Genomic DNA, 24,874 nt, shown 5'->3' with positions numbered 1-24,874 from the left:
GTCTTAGCTGTGGATATAGACCCAGTACGTTTGGACTTGGCACGCCACAATGCTGGTGTTTATGGTGTTGCACATCAAATCGAGTTCCTGCAAGGGGACTTCCTTCAGCTGGCACCTCGTCTCTGTGGTGACATTGTCTTCTTGTCACCCCCTTGGGGAGGACCAGATTACGCGACTGCTGAGGTGTTTGACATTAAAACCATGATGGACCCAGATGGATATCCTTTCATGTAATCTGTTTTAGACCAATTTATCATTAGATTGGATATAATCGTAGCACTTTAAAGAGTTTTTTTTTTTTTAACATTTATACTGACATTTATGCTGCCAACCACCACAGTCAGCATGACCACCTCCACAATATGACTGATTGCTGTTTCATTTCGTTTTGCAATAACAAAAAAGTATTGCAAAAAAGAGCCCTCATTTTTTTAAAATAATGAGTAGAATACTTTTTTCAGTCACTTGGTAGACATGGATAAAATTGTTGGTACCCCCCCCCCATTAATGAAAAAAAAACTGTTCACAGAGATAATTTGAATTTCACAATAGTAAGAAATAAAACTTTGAATGAATGAAAATCAGACATTGTTTCTGTATTGTGGTTCAACAGTTTTGTTTTGTTTTTAATGCACAGAATCATGAACCAGGCCTTGACTAAAATGATGGTACCTGGGTAGCAAAGTCTCAAGATTGACAGGTGCTTTCTCTAGATTGTTTCAAAGATCCATCCATCCATCCATTTTCTTTGCCGCTTATTCTAACAAGGGCCGCGGGGAGTGCTGGAACCTATCCGGTTGTCAAAGGGCAAGAGGCGGGTTACACCCTGAACTGGTTCCCAGCCAATTGCAGGGCACATTGAGGCAAACAGCCACACTCACAATCACACCTAGGGGCAATTTAGAGTGTCCAATTAATGTTGCATGTTTATGGAATGTGGCAGGAAACCGGAGTGCCCAGAGAAAACCCACGCAGCCACGGGGAGAACATGCAAACTCCACACAGGCGGGGCCAGGATCGAACCCGGGTCCTCAGACCTGTGAGGCCAACACTTTACCAGCTGATCCACCGTGCCGCCCTGTTTCAAAGATATTTAATCTATATTTAAAAAAAAAAATCTAAAATCTATATTTTATCATAGCAAGCCACTTCAGAATACTCCTATTTTTTTCTCTTAGCCTTTCTTGGGTTTTTTTACTGTGTGTTTTGGGTCAATATCCTGTTGACCTTTGCCCTGCGACTGAGACCAACTTGTCGACACTGGGCTGCACAGTCTTCTCAAGAATACCTTGATATTCTTTTTTTATTTTAGTTCATTTTATCCTGCATAGTTTCAAGACACCCTGTGACAGAAAAGAGCAGTCTCTTCCATGTTTCACAAGAGAGAAAGTGTTATTTTCATGATATACTTCATTTTTGTGTCTGTTAACTTATAGCTTATATGCCTTGCTAGAAAGATCTTTTTTTTCAGTTTCCAGTCTCACTTTTTTGTGATTTATTTGCAACAGTAGTCTCCTCCTTGACCGTCTCCCATGAGTGCACTTTGGCTCAAATAACGATGGATGGTGCTGTCTGACAGTTACGTATCTTGTTGTTGGAGTTCGGTTTTAATTTTTTTGGAGAAGAGGCCACAATGAGTTCACAACGTCCACTTGGCATCAGGACACTGTAGGTCATATTTTGATGATTGACTTGGTGGTTGTGCCATTGGACTTGTGGCTACGTCTTGGACACTTGGGTGATGAGAGGGGCGAACCTGTCACCTTATCACCAGCGGGTAATGAGTCGGATCCGATGATGGGGGAAGATGCCAGTATTGTGAGGGTCTGCTGGGAACATTTGGCACAATCATCTGTCAGAAGGAGTTTCAACTCCCACCTTTGGCAGAATTTCACCCACGTTTGGACAAAAACAGGGAACATGGAGTCTTAGTGGACGATGTTCTGCGCCTCCATTCCTGAGGCAGCTGGCCAGAGTCTGTGCCTGTTGTGGCAGCAATCCCAAACCCATTGGTGGACCCAAGCAGTGGGTGATGCCATCAAGTCTAATCCGGCTTTTTGGCCCTGTGGGACTGATGAGCATCTGATGGGTACCAGCTCGTCAAGTGGAATGCAGCTTTACTGGTTTCTGAGGCAAAGGAAGGAGGTGTTCAGTGAGACCATGGAGAAAGACTTGTAGGTGGCTGAAAGGAAATTCTGTTCCACCAATCGGCGTCTCAAGAGGGGGAAGCAGTGCATCGTCAACACTACGTATAGTGAGGATGGGGCTCTCCTGACCTCGACTCGGGACATAATGATTCGGTGGGGAGAATACTTTGAAGTCCTTCTCAATTCCACCAAGACCCCATCCCATGAGGAAGCAGAGTTTGAGGTCTCTGAGAGAGGCTGTCGTTTCTCTGGAGTGTAGGTCAGCAAGGTGGTTAAAAAGGTCCTCGATACCAAAGCCCCGACGCTGGATGAGATTCGCTCAGATTTCCTAAAGGGTCTGGATATTGTGTGGCTGTGCTGGTTGACATGCCTCTGTACCATTGCCAGGACATTGTGGTTAGTACCTCTAGATTGGCAGAATGGGGTGGTGGTTCCACGTTTTGAAAAGGGAGATCAGAGGGTATTTTCCAACTACAAGGGAATAACACACCCAAGTCTCTCTGGTAAAGCCTGTTCAGGGATACTGGAGAGGAGAGTCCATTGGGAAGTCAAATCTCAGATTCAAGAGGAGCAATGTGGTTTTCCTCCTGGCCATAGAACAGTGGGCCAGGACTACACCTTCGGCAGGGTCTTTGAGGGTTTATGGGAGTTCACCCAACCAGTCTACATGTGTTTTGTGAACTTGGAGAAGGCGTTTGACAGTGTCCTTCAGGGAGTTTTGTGGGGGGTGCTTCGGCACTATGGGGTGCCAAACCCCCAATGGGCTGTTTGGGCCTTGTACGAGGAGCACTGCTATATATAACTGTGTGTCATCTGCATAGCTATGACAGTCAAAACTAAAGTTCTGTAAAATTTGACTCAAGGGTACCATATACAGCCTGAACAGGAAGGGTCCAAGAACTGACCCTTGAGGGACCCCACATGTCTTTGCCATTTGTTGCGCAATGATTACATAGTAGCTCCTTTCCTTCAGGTAAGAACAAGTAAGAACTTGAATCATTTAGGACCATTCTTTTAGTCCTACCCACGTTTCTAACCTATTTGGCTGTACATTGTGATCTACTTCATCAAAAGCCACACTGAGATCAAATAAGACCAAAATAGACATCTTCCCTGAGTCAGAATTCAATCTTATATCATTTAGCACTTTGATAAGAGCCAATTCTGTACTGTGATAAACTCAGAAACCTGATTGAAATTTGTCCAAAAGTCCATTTGAATTCAAGAATTTGCTGAATTCATTTAAAGTACCTTTAATTAGAGATGGGTGTATAGCTTGCTAACACGCAAGTGTCCAGTGCTTTGTTTTTTAGAAGAGGCTAAACAGTAGCTACTTTAAGAGCTTGAGGGAACTCGCCAGACTGAAGTGATCAATTGATTATTTGTTGCAAATCAGCTAGCACGGATTTCACAACAGTTTTTTTATGATTTGTTTGCAACAATATTATCCTCCTTGGCCATCTCCCAGGTGCAGCGTCTGCATTGATATGAACTTTGTATCAGTCCGTTGTAGTGAAGAAGTAGCTAAGCGGAAAGGCGAAGCTCTCAATTTATTGGTCGATGTACGTTCCAACCTCTACCTATGGTCACGAGCTGTGGGTTGCGACCAAAAGAACAAGATCCCACATAAAGTGGCCAAAATAAGTTTCCTAAGCGGGCTCTGCCTTTAATATAGGGTTAGAAGCTCGGTCATCCGGGAGCTTGAAGTAGAGCCACTGCTCCTCCGCATTGAGAAGAGCCATATGAAGTCAACCGGGCATCCAATTGGGAAAACTCCCAGATGGCTCCATGGCAAGGTGTTCCAGCCACGTCCCACTGGTAGATGCCCCCAGGGACCACCCAAGACATGGTGTAGAGATGTCTCTCGGCTGGCTTGGGAATGGCTCAGTATCCCCCTCGGAAGAGGTGGAGGAAGTGGCTGAGGAGAGGGAAGTCTGGGCTTCCATCCTGAGACTGCTTCCCCCCATGAGCTGACCTTAGAGAAGCGGATGACAATTAGTGGATGGATGATTTCATTACATTACTACTTTTATTAGGTTCAAGTTATTTCTGAGGTCACTATTTTTTTCACCACTGTAATTTTTTTCCTAGACAATATGTCATATGAAGGTAGGTCAGCTGGATTCACAAAATATTGTATGTTTCTGACCTTAACCAAAGGCACATTTCAGATTTTCCATCTGGCCAAACAGATATCAGATAACATTGTATACTTCCTGCCTCGCAATACGGACATGGATCAGGTCAGAATCTTCATTGTCAAAACAGATGTTGAGTTATATGGTGTAGAAAAGTAGAAAACTATGGAAGTAAATAGAGTGAAGAAAAATAGTATTTTAACACCCTGCTATATTGCAAGTTCTCCCACTTGTCTCTCTCTCAGTGGACATGCACCTACGATGAAAATTTCAGACCCCTCCATGATTTTTAAGTGGGAGAACTTGCAATAAACCAGAAATAGAAATAGAAATAGTTATTTTCTTCACTGTAAAAATGCCACTGAAAATTCAATGTAAAATTCACATTATTTCAAAGTGATCACATTTTCAATAGCTGTGTTTCACTTTAACTTTTCAATGTTAACAAATTTGCCATATAAAAAAATTCCACCTTTAAAATTCAAACGCAATATTTTCAGTCTCATGAGATTCAACTGGCTACAATTCGCTGTCTGAAATTCACCGTCTAACACCCAGCCAATCCAGTTACGCTTTCTTAGTCACATGGTCACATACTAGCGTAGCATACAGCAATAACCAGATAGCTAGCTGCCATACAGCAACAACTCTCATATGGTATTTAATGTTGTTGACATAATTTTGAAAATATAAAAGTCATAGTAATTGTTCTGAAAGTGAATTTCAATAGAATGGGAGGTCTACAGTTATAACCCCAACTTTACTAAAGACTGTCATAGTTTTATAATTGATTAATGTTTTTATCAATTTTCATATTTTAATTACTCTAAAGCCCTTCATGTTTCTTTTTTTTGGGTGGGGTATGAAATTCACTTATCAATTCAATTTGGTTGATTATCCCTTTCGGTGTTTCTGCAATCGGATTCCAAGTTTCGGTTTCGGCGTATCACTGGCATAAGAGTAAAATATCTACTCTGATAACCCATATATAGCAACATGCAACATTCTTCATAAAGATAATGACCCACATTGTTGGCTATGGCAATAAAATATAGTATGATTGAATATTTTGAAACATATTTTTAAATAATGATTTTTGTTTGACTCAGCAAGAGATATTTATTGAAAAATGTTTTTTAGTTGTAGTTGTAATGTACAACCATTGCAATATATAGGGTGTCCCAAAAAATGTATACACACTTTAATTTTGAACTTGATGTTTACTATAATTAGAATATTTTTTAACGTCTAAAAGAATTTACAAATACTGTATCATTATTTAAAGTGTGCAAACATTTTTTGTGGGACAACCCTGTACTAAGAAATAGTTAGTCTAATATATACCATGCAAATATCCAATACTGTACGTTTCTTATATTTTCAAACTTGTTGAAATTCAACAGACATATAATGATTAAGCTCTGTCAATTTGTCCACAGATTGCCTCATTGGCAGGTCCAGGAGGGAAGGTGGAGGTGGAGCAGAATTTTCTCAACAACAAACTGAAGACTGTAACTGCGTACTTTGGCAGTTTGATAAAGGGAGATGCCTCATAGCTACAGTAAATGCACAACCCAATAAACGATTGTCTATTGGCACCAAATATGTAAAACTGCCATAGGAACATTGTTTTTTGATGTTATAAATTTTAATCTGAACTCAGTTTATTGCATGTAAACACAATACTTAACCACCTTTAACTAAATCTTTGGTAACACCTTCCATTTTGCCTTGCATTCTTTCCACATTGTCTTAAGAGCAATTAAATCTTTTTTTTTTTAAATGCTTGTAAAATTTTGTCCCCATATGAGCTGCTGAACAGTCGAGGATGAGTTGGAAAATCTCCAAAGGGTGATTTAAGAAACCTGCAAGGTTTCCAGTTTCAGAAAACTTTATCCTCATGGGGCAAGTATGGACACAAGTTTCCATCGTAACAAATATCAATAAAACCTATATCCTATATATACAGTATATTGTATGTGTGTATATGTATGCACACGCATATATATATGTATATACAAATCCATCCACTTTCTGAGCCACTTATCCTCACGAGGGTTGTTGGAGTTCTGGAGCCAATTCCAGCTATCATTGGGCAGGAGGGAAGGTACTCCTTGAACTGGTTGCCAGGCAGGGCAATCACACCCAAGGGCTATTTATCCATGTTTTTGGGATGTGGGACGAAATTGGAGTGCCCAGAGAAAACCATGCATATGGCAAGAGCATGCAAATTCCACACAGGTGGGGCCAGGATTTGAACCCTGGTCCTCGGAACTATGAGGCCAACGCTTTACAGCTGCACCACTGTGACTCTAAATTGCCTCTTGGTGTGATTGTGAGTGTGGCTGTTGTGTTTTCGATGTGCCCTGCGATTGCCTGGCAACCAGTTACGTGTGAACACTGCCTCCTGCCTGGTAACAGCTGGGATTGGCTCCAGCACTCTTGCATAGTATGGTATAAGCGCCTCAGAAAATTAATGGATGGATGGATGGATATGTGTGTGTGTGTGTGCGTGTGTGTGTTTATACACACACGCACACAGTTGAATCCAGAAGTATATATATGCTGTGCAAAAACATTTAATTTTTTTGTCTCACTGTCTGAAGTCAAATGACACTAAACCACACCAGTTTCAGGATCACCAAAATTGTTTAAGTTTGTTAAAATGCCACAATAATGACAGAGAATACGTTTGAGAATTTTATATTATTTTCTTTGCGGTGAAAAGTTTACATACACAAAAAACACTGTTTTTAAAGAACATGGGAAGCCCAGATGATGAGGTCATGGCTTTGGAAGCTCCTGATTGACTGACATGTGAGTCAATTGACAGCACGCCTGAAGTGGTATTTCAGGACACACCTCAAACACTCTGCTTCTTTGTTTGAAATCATGGGAAAATCCAATGAAATTGGGCAGGAAGAATCATGGAGCTTCATAAGTCTGACTCATCCTTGGGTTCAATTTCCAGATGGTTCAAGGTGCCATGTTCATCTGTTCAAACAATTATATGCACGTATAACATCATAGGAATGTCTAGCCATCACACCGCTCAAGAGGAGATGGGCTCTGCGTCCCATAGATAGTGTTTTGATCCGAAATGTGTGAATCATCTCCGGAACAAAAGCTAAATACCTTGTGACGCTGCTGGATGAAGCTGGTAAGAAACTGTCATTATTCACAGTGAAACAAGTCCTGCACCGATACGGGCTGAATAGCTACTCACTGAGAATGAATCCCATACTCCTAAAGAAACATAAAAAAGCCAGATTAGTTTGCAAAAAGACACCACGACAAAGATCTTAACTTCTAGAGACATGTCCTGTGAAGAACAATGAAGAATATGGACGTCCTTAGAGCTGCACCAGAATGCCACAAAATGTGCTGGGAGCATGTAAATTGCATTTAAAGCGCATATTTTGTGTCATTTGTTTGTTTTATTTGCAAGTTATGTTATTCTGTTTTGATTTGGTATGATAATTTTAGTTTCGACGTGACACCGCCATGAGTGTGTACAACATCGTCAATAAGACCTGCCTACACAGGCCGTGTGTAGGGCCATGTAAACTTCCTTTGCTTACAGATGTAAAATACCGCTGAACCTTCTTCTGCTTCTTTTACTTTCATCTTGTCCCATTAGGGGTTGCCACATTGTCTCATCTTTTTCCATCTTAGCCTATCTGCTGCGAACACTACCTCCCCTCATGTCTTCCCTCACCACATCCATAAACCTTCTCTTTGGTCTTCCTCTCGCTCTTTTGCCTGGGGTTGCCACATTGTCTCATCTTTTTCCATCTTAGCCTATCTGCTGCGAACACTACCTCCCCTCATGTCTTCCCTCACCACATCCATAAACCTTCTCTTTGGTCTTCCTCTCGCTCTTTTGCCTGGCAGCTCCATTCTCAGCACCCTTCCACCAATATACTCACTCTGTCGCCTCCAAACATGTCCAAACCATCGGAGTCTGCTCTCTCGAATCTTGTCTCCAAAACATATAACTTTGGCTGTCCCTCTAATCAGCTCATTTCTAATCCTATCCAACCTGCTCACTCCGAGCGAGAACCTCAACATCTTCATTTCTGCTACCTCCAGTTCTGCTTCTTGTTTCTTCAGTGCCACCGTCTCTAATCCGTACATGATGGCCGGCCTCACCACTGTTTTGTAAACTTTACCCTTCATCCTAGCAGAGACTCTTCTGTCACATAACACACCAGACACCTTCCGCCAGCTGTTCCAACCTGCTTGGACCCATTTCTTCACTTCCTTACCACACTCACCATTGCTCTGGATGGTTGACCCTAAATATTTGAAGTCCTCCACCCTCGCTATCTCTTCTCCCTGGAGCTTCACTCTTCACCCACCCCTCTCATTCACGCACATATATTCTGTTTTACTTCGGCTAATCTTAATTCCTCTCCTTTCCAGTGCATGTCTCCATCTTTCTAATTGTTCCTCTGCATGCTCCCTGCTTTCACTGCATATCACAATATCATCTGCGAACATCATGGTCCAAGGGGATTCCAGTCTAACCTTATCTGTCAGCCTATCCATTACCACTGCAAACAGGAAGGGGCTCAGAGCTGATCCCTGATGCAGGTCCACCTCCACCTTAAATTCTTTTGTCACACCTAAGGCACACCTCACCATTGTCCTGCGGGCATCGTACATGTCCTCTACTATTTTAACATACTTCTCTGCCACACCAGACTTGTGGTAAAGAGGGAGCTAAGTCAAAAGGCAAAACTCTCAATTTACCAGTTGATCTACGTTCCTACCCTCACCTATGTGCACGAGCTGTGGGTCGTGACCAGAAGAACAACATCCCGGATACAAGGGGCCGAAATGACTTTCCTCTGCAGGGTGTCCAGGCTCTCCCTTAGAGAAAGGGTGAGAACCTTGGTCATCCGTGAAAAATGCAGAACGTCTGGAAATTTGGTTGACAGAAGCTAATAAGCGAGAGGATAGTCAAAAGGATTTAGGGAGAATTAATAAAAGAAAATGAGTGCAAAGAAACTGATGACTGTGTATCTCCTCCTGTGACACTGTGTCCGAGATTGCTTGGTGGAATACGTCAAGACGACACCAGTGATAGGGTCCCCCCATATCTCTGAAAATCAAACAGCAACCTGAGCAACCAAGTGGCGATGATGGCCAATACATTACGGCCCTCCTGCTCTTCCAAACGCTAGGCTCCCTCCAGTCTGCAGACAAGTTGCTTCTGCTGCTGCGCCTTCTTACTATCAGCCTGCTCAGCTGCCTCTTGCTGGCAGCTTGCCACCTTCTGTCATGGGATAGGAAAAAATGGGTTTCGGGTCCACTATCATGATGATGTTGTCTGTTCAGCACCACACATTTCTTTGGCAAAACAACCTGTGGCAAAATGGCAGGATGTAGGCCTGTTTGTTTATCAATGTCGGCATGCAATTCATTGGGCACCGACATCAGATACAGCTCTGTTGAAGCTGCTTCCGGGTGACGTCATGCAAAGACAACCCCAGTACAAAAATGGCCTCGTACACAGACGCGAGTGGGATCTAGAGAAGATAGACAGAAGTGATGAAGTTTTCACGGAATTTATTTATTTATTATAATTTAGATTTAGCCTGTATGTTAAACAATGCACCTAACACTTGAGAGTACACACCCCCGTAGTCAAATTTCAGCAATACCTCAGCGTCCACAGTACATTAACTTTATACAGTGTCCAAATTTCGTCACCACCTAAACAACACATGGATACGGATAATAGTTGACATATATATCTGTATCGGTATTGTACCAACATTTAAAATGAGGTAGATACTTGTCAATACTAAACAATTGAACATGTACTTACTTGCTACCGAGGCCAAGTGAACGCTATACCGGGTTTTCAAAGCAGTCCTCAAAGAAATGCTTGGAACATATTACTGTCCACTTTGGTTTGTAAGTCCAATGCACCCGCTTTGTCTTCACAAAGCTGGTCCATAACCTGCCTATCCAGTTCATGTTTCAGCCATTCATGTAAGCTGACTCTGTCAGCGTTTGACTGAGAACAGCCGTATGCACCACACTTCCTCCTCATCGTTGCTAGCTTGTTCACTCTCTGGCTAAATGTTGTCATGACTTGACATCGGAGAGTACCGGAACTCGCCGAATCTTAGTGACATTCGGAACAAAATCTTCAGAATGACTTCGACGCCAATTTATTTCATTTCTGTTGTGTTGAGAATTTGTAAAAATATTTTCTTGTGAAATTTTACCTACATTTGTATGCTAGACAAATAAAATACATTTCTTCTGGATTAGTACTTTAATTCGGCAATAAATGCTCCTGCTCCTTGTCTGCCAAACCCTTGTAGACATTTCATCCCAAATGATTCTGATTATGGCGCCGGTGTGCCTTCTCTCACTCTGGACAGGTCCCTGACTTCCTCATTGCATATTAAATGGACACATCAATTGTGCCTTGCAATAATGCCCTATTCTTGGGATTCTAGACTCATCCAAGCCCATTCAGTTTGTAGACAAACATGAAATCAGTGTTGTTTCAGCCCCATGGCGACCATCACCGTCCAGTGGGGTATTTCTCTCAACTTGCTGTGTGGCGACGGTGCGGGGCGACTTTCGGGATTGGCATTTGGATGGGCCCTGATGGAAACAAGTTCATGCAGCACTACCGAGGGCGACAGACGGACCCTTACATGACGTCAAACCTGGTGACTTCGTGCTGATAAAGAACTTCCGGCGGAAAACGTGGAGGCATCAGCGCTGGTTAGGCCCTTTTCAAGTTGTCCTTGTGACCAACACTGTGGTGAAGGTTGCTTAAAGGGCTACGTGGGTTCATGCATCACACTATGTGACGATCTCAACGCCTCCGATTGTCCTGTATCCTCCACTCTCCTCATCTTCGACAGCAATTGACCATAAAAGTCATCAAGATAATAAAGGTCGACCTATCAAAGCTGAGTAACCTCTATGAATGAGGGTTCACTTTCCTGATCCTGGATCTGCTACATACTTGACAAAAACCTGCTTGTGATAGATTTTCTTACACCGGCGGTGTGAATTTCTGGATGACTGTGAGGTTGTTGTTTTGTTGATGTATGATGATTTTGCTCTTTCATTTTTATTACCTTGACTTTACTTTTTGTTTTGCTTTCTACTAGCCTGTTAATGTTTAGTGCTTAGTTACTTGTTTGGCTTTGTTTTTAGTATTCTGTTGACTATTTGTTATGTTTGGATTTTAATTGGTAGGGTTTACTGGTGTGGTAGTAGATTGATGAGGTTGGGTTAATCAAAAGGAGGGAAACTGTTGGCAGATTTCTTTTACACATATACCGAATATTAGTTCTGTTAGTTCTACCTTCAACTTTAATAGGGTTTTATCCTGTTGTGAGTTCTAGTTCTCCCTGTCAGGCTGTTCGTCATGTGATGTTCCTACCAGATCCATGTGTATACAGCAGGAAATAAAGGAGATGACTGTCTTGTTTTGTCTTTCTGTCTCTCTCACTTTTACATCACTAAAGGACTTTTAGTCTGATCTTTAGTAAGGCGTGACAACTCGCAAGACTTGTACCTTTTCCTCTCTTTGAAAAGACTTTCCTTTCTTTATGTAATATAAATACACAGAGAAGATTGTCTCCTTGCATATGGTGTCAGACAGAGACCGGGAGAACAAGAACCCACAACAGGATAAAACCTGTTAAAGTTGAAAGTAGAACTAATAGAACTTATATTTGGTATACAGTATATGTAAAATATAAATCTACCAACACAACACAACACAACACAACCTGAGGCAACCAGTGCCTTTGAACACCTCAAGAGTGTCTTGAAATCCTGCCCCACTCTTGGGCTTCCGCACTAGACTAGTTTGTGGACGAATGCCACGGAAACATGACATGCCAAAACAGGGGTATTAACTTTTTCACACAGGGCCAGGTAGCTTTGAATATATTTTTCCTTAGTAAATCAAATTGTTTGACAACTGAATATTATGTTTACCTGTCTATAGCTGCACTTGTTTGATCTTTAGCATTAAACATTAGAGAACATTAACACACATTAACATTAACTAGCCAAACATTGAACATTTTCCCCCCCCAAAAAATCGAAAAAACCCTAAGAGTTTGAGAAAGGCGAAAAAAAAAATTCACAACGCTGTACATGCATATATAGACAGCCTCACACCACCTCAGTTCTGAGATTGAGGGTTTACATCCTGGCTGATGCCCTCTTGTGTGGAGTTTGCATACTCTCATTATCCTTTTGTTTCTTTACATAATTTACTTTCCAAAAGCATGCATGTTAGGTTCATTGAACATGTTAAATTGTCTGCAGGTATTAATGTGAGTGTGAATAGTTTGTATATATTTGCCAAGTCATTCTTTGGCAACCAGTCTAGAATGTAACCGACCTCTCAAGTAAAACAGCTGGGATAAGCTCAACCCCGCCTATGGTAGGGTATCCATCCATCCATTTCCTGAGCCGCTTAGCCTCACAAGGGTCGTGGGAATGCTGGAGCCTATCCCAGCTATCATTAGGCAGGAGGCAGGGTCACATTCACAGTGACATTCACAATTCAACCTAAGGACGATTTAGAATCTCCAATTAATGCATGTTTTTAGGAAATTGGAGTGCCCGGACACACAGGCACAAGGAGAACATGCAAACTCCACGCAGGCGGGGCCAGGATTTGAACCCCGTTTCTCAGAACTGTGAAGCCAAGGCTCTAACCAGTTCCACCAAAGTTCCACTGCGTATGGTAGTCATATTCTTCAATGGAAAGGTACTGGAACTTGGAGGTAAATATGCCCATGTCCAGGTTTTTAGGGAGTTTGTTGCAGGCATCAAATTCAAATTCTGTGACTATTTGCACATAAATATTTTCTACAAGTATCATTTTGAAGAAATATCTTTTTATTTTGTTTTTACATTTCCACATCATTAATTTAATCATACTGTATCAATACCCCATGCAGCAGACATGTTTTTTTTTTACCTTGATATAAAATGTGAAAACAATTCAAGTGTGGAAAAACTCAATCTCAGTATTGACAACTAAACTGCAGAAACCTGTTTAACTCTCGCAAAATTGCTGTATTCTTTCAGCCAGTTCAGAGCAGTGAAGGATCCTATTTTTCTCTTTCTGGAGCTCCTCTGGGCTCACTTGTCCCATCAGCTTGGAGGAGAATTGTATCAGATCTTGCATGAAAAGACCCACTGGCCCTCTGGGCGATGGAGGAATTTGAGTTACTGGTCCAGACTCAAATTGAAAGTTGATTATCTTGGCTCTTGGGAGGCCTCGTCCTCGTTCTTCAATCCATGTCAAAGTTCTAGTAGGGCAGAAATGAAATAAGTTTACATTTTTCCACATATGGTTCAATCAATGTAATTTGACGGGCGCGTATCCGCCCGCGCACCATCCCACTCGCAAATCTGCAGTCGAGCACGAAAGATCCCGCAGATACATAGATGTTGAAAGATGTCACTTATTTTGTGTAATCTCAACCAATGTTCCTTCTAAGCGGTGCAATTGCACACTTGTCGCACACTCTCAGCACACATGAAAACCAATCCAGCAGTCTGACGTCTTTTTTTTTTTTTTTAAACAAGGAAGCACACTGTATCTAAAAACGAGCTGCTGCTCAGCTTACTTCTACTTCCTAGTTTACCTGACACTGCCCCCCTCCACTCTTAAAGGGATACACTCATAATTACAAACAGAACACACCCGTAACTTTATATCTGTGGGCATGACTGGTGGACTACACCCATAACTTTATATCTGCGGGCATGACTGACCACATCCATACATTTTTCAAATCTGAGTGACTGGTGTTTAAATCACCCAAAACAGTGAGATTAAATTAAATGTATATCCTCTCTGACTAGGGTCACCAACATACTGGATGGAGGAACAGACGAGAGAGTGCCAAAATGATTCCTGGGAGTTATCATTGACTCACATGGTTTAAAAAATACAATGACGATAACACACCCATATCCAGATCATTACCAAGAAGACTATATTGAATTATTGGTTGTTGAAATGTAATGGTTTGCTCCTTCGACCATTCCTGTTATTTGTTTAAACCTGCTGTATCATCTTCGTGAATGTTTTACAAGTGACTACAGTGAAAAAGGTTAATTAAAATAAAGCAAGTTGTGACTTTTACACAGTACTGTACCAACCAACCATGCCATCATAACTACTTGCTGAATACTTCAAATGCAGGGGTGGCGAACCCGGGGCTTTTGAGCCGCGTACGGCTCTTTGCCTGTTTGCATGTGGCTCTCATTAAGCCATGAAAGAATATCAAAGTTGAGGTTTTTTTTTCATGTGTGTGTGTATGCGCTTTGTTTGGTGACCATAGCAGGAAAAGTTAACACGGTATTTTCACAAAACTGTTTCCCAGGCGTATCGTGATCCTTGGAGAAAATAATTTAATCTTGCTCTCAAAATGGAAGGGAAAATTGCACAGTTAAACGAAAATATGTGGAAGAATACAGGATGTTTTTGTTTTGTTTTTTTTTGCCAGAGAGGGAGAGCTCTTTTTTTTTTGGAGCACAACAGGAAGCCACTCTGTCTTTTGTGTCAGACGTCTTTATTGCATTTCACAGCTTCAAATTTTCACTTCAGGTCACTCCACACTAACATTGACCGGGAATTTCCAAAAGGGACTAAACTTCGCAGTCACAAGTTAGTCACTTTGAAAAATAAGACAGAAAACCAGATGCATTTTTAAATGAAGCAATTTAGATTAACGTTTGCATCATGTTAACTGGCTAGGAACATTGCAATGGCCAAAAACCCATACAATGAACGAGAATTTATGAAAAAAAAAAATGCCTCTGTGATGTCGCTGAAATTTTGTGTCCTGAAAACAAAAAAAAAATGAAACAAATGTTATCAGACGTTCAACTGTTCCACCACACTGTTGAACAGAGAACATTGGGAGATTATGGCTACTGATTCACAGTTGCACTCAGACCTCCAGTCATGTATTGTAGTGTTATAATAGATGAGAGTTGTGACATACAAGACAAAACATGGTTGAACAGGTGGTACATCTGTGAGAGAGAGCACAATTTTTTTTTTTTTTTAATTCATGGCCTTTGGTCATGGTACTCTGCAGGAGTCGATTTTTCTTGTTTTCATGTTGGTGTGTGCCATTGTGCGTGACGAGGAATGATATTCATGTGTAGGATGTGCCTCTGGCTATTTTATGTGTATGATGTTGCTCTTGGCCGCAACGCAGTAAATAATACGTTTTGATCTTTGACAGGTTGGGCGCTCTCGCTCTTCCTCTTGCTCTCATTAGCTGTGTCAGATACAGCATTGTGCCAGGTCTAGTTCTGTTTATCTCAATTGTGAAAACTGGGAAATGCTTAACTGATTTTACTTATTCCTGTGAGTGACGATAAAGCTCTATTCTATACTACCAAGGCAATAATGCTCAGTTCTGAGTGACACAGTCAGTAATTAATTGAACAAAATTCAATATTCATCATCGTGGTTGTAGTTTGCAATATTGTACAACTGTACCTGCAACAGAATGAGACTTGTGGTAACAATTTGGTTACTTCATTTAGTTACATGACAGTGTGGTATTAACTTGTTAGGGCAGAGTATTTCATGTAAGGTCCTAATGTAGCTCCTTTGTGTACAATACAGTACAATATTTTTGATGTACCATATCGATACACTGATTGAAATTATTTTAACCAAAATGTCAGACAGTCTTGTTCCCGTGAATTTTGTTTTTCCAGGTCTTTTGAATAGCAACAAATTAAATTCACCTGGGCCAGCTTGTTCACAAATAGCCCAAAGCGGCTCAAAATTAATTGCAATGTCAGAAGAGTTGGAAGCGCAGTAAGTGTTCTACAAATATCACATGACTGAATTTAGGACAAGAGTGTAAATTTTAAAAAAATCATCTAAATTTAGATTATGTACATTTTACTCTAACAGCAGGGAGATGTGGCAAGTGATGTGTTGAAACCATTGTTAAAAGTAAAACTTGTAAACAAAGTTGCAGCCCCAAAAACTAGAATGTGGACACTGCCATTTCAGCATTTCATCACAACCAGCATTACTCATTTTCATAAAAGAAGAAAAAGGAAAAAGATGCCAAATGAATTGTGTAGAGTATTCACTGTCCTATAATATATGGAAATACTTGCCACACCATCAGTGTGTATAGGCAATAACTTTCCAAAGAAACAATCACTTTTTACATTTGCAGAATATTCCAAGGTTGATATTATTATGGAAAAATCCGATCTCTTACTTTTTGTCTGCAGTTAGCATCTTTGCGGTCATCTTGCTGTAGTTGTTGGCCAAATCCTGTTCCATTTTTGCAGTGGTTACAGAGAGCTCCCCAAACAACTCAACCAACCAGGTGAGGCGAGCCATGCCACTAAATGCCATGAAGCCGAATCCAGGCTTCAGAACACCACCTAGAAAAAAAAACAACGCAAAAATGAGACATAGGCTAGACTAAAATGGTGTTATGTCCATGTGTAGTACAGGACATGTATGAGGACAGCAGAACCAGAGGTGAGGTGTGCTGTAGGTGTGACAAAAGAATTTAAGGTGGAGGTGGGACTGCATCAGGGATCCGCTCTGAGCCCCTTCCTGTTTGCTGTGGTAATGGGGAGGCTGACAGATGAGGTTAGACTGGAATCCCCTTGGACCATGATGTTCGCAGATGATATTGTCATATGCAGTGAAAGCAGGGAGCATGCAGAGGAACAATTGGAAAGATGGAGACATGCACTGGAAAGGAGAGGAATGAAGATTAGCAGAAGTAAAACAGAATATATCTGCGTGAATGAGAGGGGTGGAGGGGGAAGAATGAGGCTCCAGGGAGAAGAGGTAGTGAGGGTGGACTTCAAATACTTGGGGTCAACAATCCAGAGCAATGGTGAGTGTGGTTAGGAAGTGAAGAAACGGGTCCAAGGAGGTTGGAATAGCTGGCGCAAGGTGTCTGCTGTGTTGTGTGACAGAAGAGTCTCTGCTAGGATGAAGGGCAAAGTTTATAAAACAATGGTGAGGCCAGCCATGATGTCCAGATTAGAGGCAGTGGCACTGAAGAGACAACAGGGAGCAGAGCTGGAGGTGGCAGAAATGAAGATGTTGAGGTTCATCCTGAGGATGGAGCTGCCAGGCAAAAGAGCGAGAGGAAGACCAAAGAGAAGGTTGATGGATGTTGTGAAGGAAGACATGAGGGCAGCTGGTGTTAGAGAGGAAGGTGCAGGAGATAGGCTTAGATAGAAAAAAGATGACACGCTGTGTGAATCCATGTGGAGTCACAATTATGAGCATTAATTTAAAAAAAGGTTTGCAATAAGTTATGGTCTATAGGCGTAAAAATACAGACAAATGGTAAACTTTAACCTGTAAAATGAAGGATTCCTTGCTGCAGAGTTTTCCCTTTGATCTCTCTCTTCAGCTGTTTGTAATCTTCTGAAAAAAGTTCTATGTGCTCCTCGTGAAGAATCACTCCTAACACACACAGAGACAAAACTAGATGGTATTTCCTTCACAATCATAACGAAGTTGAGAACTAATTTGTTCAGAAAAAATAATCTAAAAACAGTCACTACAAAAAGCCAAATTATATACCCACTGAGGAATGGATTCAGAGTATTATTATATAGTCGAAGTGGTAAAATTCGATTAAAGTGTGATTGGTTAGGGCACCGATTACAAATCAGTGTGCCTTTGTACACTTTTTGGTGTGAGAGATCATCAGGCGTACAGGGGGAAATAATCCAGTTTCACTTACCATCTATCCATTTTCCAGACACTTCTTCGATCACAGACCTACTTGGTCTGAAAATTATTTACTCCAAATACTGTTTGGATTTTTTTTGTTCAATTATATATGACAGTAACAGACAGTCTCAGGGAGAACAATAACATTTGCTTCCAGTCGATGACAAGGAGCAGATATTAAATTGTCTACAGTGAGCCCTTACCTATTTGCAGTTCACTGTGCGCCGCCCGGCATATTTGCAGATTTTGCTCTCCTAATTTTTACTTTTTTCATTATATGCACTTTTTAGCATGACATCCTTAGTGCCACAAAGCATGCTGGGAGCATGTACATAACGTTTAAAGTGCATATTTTGTGTCAATAATTTCTTGAGTCATTCTTTTGTTTTATTATTTGCTAGTTATGCTATTCCCTTGGCTATGGATTGATAATTTTAGTTTTGATGTGACACTGTGAGTGTGTACATCATCGTCAGTAATGACCTGCCGACACAGTGTGAGGGGCAATCTCAGCTTCTTCTGCTTACAGATGTAAAAAGCAATTATTTCTCTCTGCCTCGTCAACGCCATCATATTGTAGCTTACATACAAGCTAAAACGTGATAGTGTGCATGCTACCCAGTGTGTTCAAGTGTACTTCCTTGGACAAGTCAAGCGACAATATCGTATGTAAAGGTATGCTGCCCATTTTGGAGAAAATTCAATTTTAGTGCATCTAGTGGTTACTAAAATATGGTACATATCACACATAGGTATATTAATACTGCAGCCATCATTTGTGGATTTTCTTTATTCATTGGGGTAGAAGGAACATGATCCCCATAAATAACGGGGGAACACTGTATTCACTTTCTCATTTTTTTAATGGTAGTGTGGCCAAATAAAAAAATATTTCTCAGAGCTCAATAATGGTTGGACAAGACGGTTACAGAAAAATCCCTCTTAACAGGCCCCACATGACAGGATAATTCCTCAGGATAATATTTTACTTTTATAAAACTAAAGGGATCTGGCTTTTGCTGACTGCTCATGGCGATGAACAATCCTCACACTTGGCCCACCTGTCGGTACACCTACAACCAACCCTGCGCCCAATTTATTGATAAGTTGTTTGATAGGTGTTTCACAAGACTTTTGTTCCTGCAGACTCAGTCACACATTAAAAAATATCACCTTTCTCCTCTGCCAAATTCCAGAGCTCCACAGCGGTTTTGTAGTTTAGCGCCATGGGATACTCCACACAGACGTGTTTACCTGCCTGCAAAAAAGTTCTGGTGGAACAGGAAAGTAACAGGAACTGGTGAAATGTATAAAACTTGAAGTTATGGTTGAACAAAAATTCTGTCAGTGTGTTGTATGATTCGATCTGTATTGCACAACGTGGAAGGATACAGTGTATGATGTCACCAAGTTGTGTAGTTTTGAAAATAAAGAGCCATCTGATCAGCCTTAAGGTGTTATATTTATATTCTGAGGGGAGATAACCAAACAATTCAGTAGTGTTAGGAACCCAAACTATAAATTAATACTTTTTTAAATCAGTGGTAATTTCAAACACTACAAGGTCGTAGCTTGCTGTTGAATTTAATAATACATATCAGAATCAGGTTTAATGGCAAGTTGTGTAAAAACACACAAGGAATTTTCTCTGGAATTTGGTGCTGCCCTGGTACAGTGAAGAACACCCTTAGAACACCCTTCTATATTGCAAGTTGTCCCACTTAGAAATCATGGAGGGATCTGAAATGTTCATCGTAGGTGCATGTCCACTGTGAGAGAGATAATCTAAAAAGAAAAATCCAGAAATCAAAATGTATGATTTTTTTTAACTCTTTATTTGTGCGATACAACTGCAAATAAGTATTTGAACACCTGTCTATCGGCTAGAATTCTGACCCTCAAAGACCTGTTAGTCCCCCTTTAAAAGTCCACCTCCACTCCATGTATTATCCTGAATCAGATGCACCTGTGTCAGGTCGTTAGCTGCATAAAGACACCTGTCCGCCCCATACAATCAGTAAGACTCAAACTTGTAACATGGCCAAGACCAAAGAGCTGTCCAAAGACACCAGAGACAAAATTGTATAACTCCACACGGCTGGAAAGGGCTACGGTCCATTGTTGGAGTAATCATTAGAAAATGGAAGAAGCTAAACAATGACAGTCAATCTCAATCGGAGTGGAGCCCCATGCAAGATATCACCTCGTCAAAATAGATTTTGATTTTGTACTTATTGGAACTTTTAATGTTACAAAGCAATAATTACTATACAAAACACGTTGAGTATTCCGAACCATGTACTGCCTCGTATGGAGTCAACCAGAGCTGTAACATTTGCAATTGAAAGTTACATCATATTTTCAACTCTTATCTTTTTTTTAAAAAAACAAAAAAAGATGAAGGAAGGAAGGATGCTAGTGTGAACAATTTATGTGGAAAAAAAAAAAAAACTCAATGGCAACACTGCTGTAACTTTCACTCATTAAAAAACAAACATTCATATTAAGGTCCACAAATGGCCCGTGGGTTGCCAGTTTGATACAACTGATTTAAACATAATATAATGAAACGCAGAAATCTTGTCTGCATCACACTAAAATTTGGAGACACATGAACGCATATTCATTCTGCGTCTGAAGACTAATGTTGTTTTCAGACCTATTCTGTGTGTGTGTGTGTGTGTGTGTGTGTGTGTGTGTGTGTGTGTGCGCGTGCGCGCGTTTGCGTGCATGTGTGTGTTCAAGAGCTTCCACACACAGCAAATCAAAAGTATGAATCCTGTCTTGGTGGTCGCCAATCAGAGACAGAGTAGGACAAGTAATCATGCATGTGACGTCACCATTTTCACGGCGCCATATTGCCGGTCAAACAAAGCTGCTCGGGCAGTGCAGGAATAGTTGAATCGGAGCAGATTTTTCACAATCCCCGAGAGCTATTGTGCTGTTGGTTGTCAAAATAAACGAGACAGTTCTTCAAATATATCATTGCAATATAGCAGCGTGTTCAAATCTTTATTTTTAATGCAGCCCTATGGGGGCACAAACCAGTGCAATCTGTAGGCCAGTCCCAAGCCCGGATAAATGCAGAGGGTTGCGTCAGGAAGGGCATCCGGCGTAAAAACTGTGCCAAACAAATATGAGCGTTCATCTAAAGAATCCCATACCGGATCGGTCGTGGCCCGGGTTAACAACGCCCGCCCCCGGCACCGCTAACCTGCAGGGCGTCGGTGGAAATTCAGCTACTGTGGGTTGAAGACAAAGAAGAGGAGGAAACCGGATCCAGCGTCAGAAGAAAAAGAGGAATGCACAGAGCCTACAACTGAGTGTAGGGACTTTGAATGTTGGGACTATGACAGGAAAAGCACAGGAGTTGGTTGACATGATGATTAGGAGAAAGGTTGATATTCTGTGCATCCAAGAGAGCAGGTGGAAAGGTAGTAAGGCTAGAAGTTTGGGAGCAGGGTTTAAATTATTCTACCACGGAGTAGATGGGAAGAGAAATGGAGTAGGGGTTATTTTAAAGGAAGAGCTGGCTAAGAATGTCTTGGAGGTGAAAAGAGTATCAGATCGAGTGATGAGACTAAAATTTGAAATTGAGGGTGTTATGTATAATGTGGTTAGCGGCTATGCACCACAGGTAGGATGTGACCTAGAGTTGAAAGAGAAATTCTGGAAGGAACTAGATGAAGTAGTTCTGAGCATCCCAGACAGCGAGAGAGTTGTGATTGGTGCAGATTGTAATGGACATATTGGTAAAGGAAACAGGGGCGATGAAGAAGTGATGGGTAAGTACGGCATCCAGGAAAGGAACTTTGAAGGGCAGATGGTGGTGGACTTTGCAAAAAGGATGGAGATGGCTGTAGTGAACACTTATTTCCAGAAGAGGGAGGAACATATAGTGACCTACAAGAGCGGAGGTAGAACCACGCAGGTAGATTATATTTTGTGCAGACGATGTAATCTGAAGGAGGTTACTGACTGTAAAGTAGTGGTAGGGGAGAGTGTAGCTCGACAGCATAGGATGGTAGTATGTAGGATGATTCTGGTGGTGGGTAGGAAGATTAAGAAGACAAAGGTAGAGCAGAGAACCATGTGGTGGAAGCTGAGAAAGGAAGAATGTTGTGCGGCCTTCCGGAAAGAGGTGAGACAGGCTCTCGATGGACAGCAGAAGCTCCCGGAAGACTGGACTACGACAGCCAAGCCAAGAGAGACAGGCAGGAGAGTACTTGGTGTGTCTTCTGGTAGGAAAGGGGAGGTGGTGGAACCCCAAAATACAGTGAGTCATACAAGGAAAGAGATTAGTGAAGAAGAAGTGGGACACTGAGAGGACAGAGGAGAGGCGAAAGGAGTACATCGAGATGCGACGTAGGGCAAAGGTAGAGGTGGCAAAGGCTAAACAAGAGGCATATGAAGGCATGTACACCAGGTTGGACACGAAAGAAGGAGAAAAGGATCTCTACAGGTTGGCCAGACAGAGGGATAGAGATGGGAAGGATGTGCAGCAGGTAAGGGTGATTAAGGATAGAGATGGAAATGTGTTGACTGGTGCCGGTAGTGTACTAAATAGATGGAAAGAATACTTTGAGAAGTTGATGAATGAAGAAAATGAGAGAGAAGGAAGAGTTGAAGAGGCAAGAGTGAAGGACCAGGAAGTGGAAATGATTACTAAGGGGGAAGTCAGAAAGGCACTACAAAGGATGAAAACTGGAAAGGCAGTTGGTCCTGATGACATACCGGTAGAGGTATGGAAGCAATTTGGAGAGATGGCTGTGGAGTTTTTGACCAACTTATTCAACAGAATACTAGCGGGCGAAAAGATGCCTGAAGAATGGAGGAAAAGTGTTCTAGTTCCCATTTTTAAGAACAAAGGGGATGTTCAGAGCTGTGGGAACTATAGAGGAATAAAGTTGATGAGCCACACAATGAAGTTATGGGAAAGAGTAGTGGAGGCTAGACTCAGGACAGAAGTAAGTATCTGCGAGCAACAGTATGGTTTCATGCCTAGAAAGAGTACCACAGATGCATTATTTGCCTTGAGGATGCTCGTGGAAAAGTACAGAGAAGGTCAGAAGGAGCTACATTGCGTCTTTGTGGATCTAGAGAAAGCCTATGACAGAGTACCAAGAGAGGAACTGTGGTACTGCATGCGTAAGTCTGGTGTGGCAGAGAAGTATGTTAAAATAGTACAGGACATGTATGATGGCAGCAGAACAATGGTGAGGTGCGCCTTAGGTGTGACAGAGGAATTTAAGGTGGAGGTGGGACTGCATCAGGGATCAGCTCTGAGCCCCTTCCTGTTTGCAGTGGTAATGGATAGGCTGACAGATGAGGTTAGACTGGAATCCCCTTGGACCATGATGTTCGCAGATGATATTGTCATATGCAGTGAAAGCAGGGAGCATGCAGAGGAACAATTGGAAAGATGGAGACATGCACTGGAAAGGAGAGGAATGAAGATTAGCCGAAGTAAAACAGAATATATGTGCGTGAATGAGAAAAGTGGAGGGGGAAGAGTGAGGCTACAGGGAGAAGAGATAGCGAGGGTCGACGACTTCAAATACTTGGGGTCAACAATACAGAGCAATGGAGAGTGTGGTCAGGAAGTGAAGAAACGGGTCCAAGCAGGTTGGAACAGCTGGCGAAAGGTGTCTGGTGTGTTATGTGACAGAAGAGTGTCTGCTAGGATGAAGGGCAAAGTTTACAAAACAGTGGTGAGGCCGGCCATGATGTACGGATTAGAGACAGTGGCACTGAAGAAACAACAGGAATCTGAACTTGAGGTGGCAGAAATGAAGATGTTGAGGTTCTCGCTCGGAGTGACCAGGTTGGATAGGATTAGAAATGAGCTCATTCGAGGGACGGCCAAAGCTGGATGTTTTGGAGACAAGATTCGAGAGAGCAGACTTCGATGGTTTGGACATGTTCAGAGGCGAGGGAGTGAGTATATTGGTAGAAGGATGCTGAGGATGGAGCTCCCAGGCAAAAGAGCGAGAGGAAGACCAAAGAGAAGGTTTATGGATGTGGTGAGGGAAGACATGAGGGCAGTTGGGGTTAGAGAGGAAGATGCAGGAGATAGGCTAAGATGGCAAAAGATGACACGCTGTGGCGACCCCTAACGGGACAAGCCGAAAGGAAAAGAAGAAGTTCAAATCTTTATTTTCTTCACTGTATATACTTTTTATTGCACTTATTCATGTTGCAGTAATATTAATACCAGTAATATTAGTACCAATAATAATTTCACTGATCAGTTACTGTTTCACTAACTAGCTTTTTACAGAGACCTTTTGACTTTGGGTCATATTTTAAAGAGTGTCAGAAGGGAGTCTAGTGTTCTGAATAGAGCTTCTCGGGCACAGGTGTCAAATTCAAGGCCCGGGGCCCAGATCCGGCCCGCAGGGTGTTCAAATACTTATTTTCTTCACTGTACATGCTTATATCCAGTTGTCCAAGACAAGCGGAAGCGAATTAACAGTCAAATTTCTTATCGACGAAAACATCGACTTCGGCATTAAATATGGACCCTCTATGCTATGTGTCTCTATGTTTTCCAAGTACCTTTGTTTATTATCACCTTCTAAATGTTTCACGGTGTCGGACAAAACTCTGAGTGCCGTGCAATAAGACATATTTTGTTTCGTCTCAACGGAATTAACTTTTAACAATGCTTTGTTTGACTGGCAATCTCGCGACGTAAACAAAAATCACATTATTTTATGATATAGGTGCACGATCTCTATGGTGGACTTGATACTGTACATTTGAACTGTTGTAGTAATACCCACTGTGCCGCTCACAACAGCGCAAGCCCCTGGCAGAACTGC

General features: G+C 41.7%; 2 protein-coding genes across 6 annotated transcripts in view; one reads left to right on the top strand and one right to left on the bottom strand.

Moving 5' to 3' along the window:
• The window catches only part of tgs1 (trimethylguanosine synthase 1), a 39,326-nt gene extending 33,319 nt beyond the window's left edge, over positions 1–6,007 (top strand). The window contains exons 13-15 of one of the 2 annotated variants that reach the window (XM_061840418.1): positions 2–220; positions 4,314–4,390; positions 5,725–6,007. In XM_061840418.1, the coding sequence (XP_061696402.1) occupies positions 2–220; positions 4,314–4,390; positions 5,725–5,841 (413 nt within the window). In that variant the 3' untranslated portion in view covers positions 5,842–6,007. The remainder of the gene's footprint in view (position 1; positions 221–4,313; positions 4,391–5,724) is intronic. The other variant, XM_061840419.1, reaches the window with a different exon arrangement.
• A 7,177-nt stretch (positions 6,008–13,184) lies between these two features.
• blvra (biliverdin reductase A) overlaps positions 13,185–24,874 on the bottom strand; it is a 34,430-nt gene continuing 22,740 nt past the window's right edge. For 3 of the 4 annotated variants that reach the window (XM_061839658.1, XM_061839659.1, XM_061839661.1), the window contains 4 exons: positions 19,224–19,321; positions 17,670–17,777; positions 16,561–16,729; positions 13,187–13,602 (listed from right to left, as the gene is read on the bottom strand). In XM_061839658.1, coding sequence (XP_061695642.1) covers positions 13,347–13,602; positions 16,561–16,729; positions 17,670–17,777; positions 19,224–19,321 — 631 coding nt within the window. In that variant the 3' untranslated portion in view covers positions 13,187–13,346. Of the gene's footprint in view, positions 13,603–16,560; positions 16,730–17,669; positions 17,778–19,223; positions 19,322–24,874 lie in introns of all 4 variants that reach the window. The other variant, XM_061839660.1, reaches the window with a different exon arrangement.

The sequence above is a fragment of the Syngnathoides biaculeatus genome, chromosome 13, assembly GCF_019802595.1.
Source record: "Syngnathoides biaculeatus isolate LvHL_M chromosome 13, ASM1980259v1, whole genome shotgun sequence".
NCBI classification, from domain to species: domain Eukaryota; kingdom Metazoa; phylum Chordata; class Actinopteri; order Syngnathiformes; family Syngnathidae; genus Syngnathoides; species Syngnathoides biaculeatus.
Note: the sequence above shows the minus strand (reverse complement) of the source record. Positions and strands in the feature narration are given on the sequence as shown.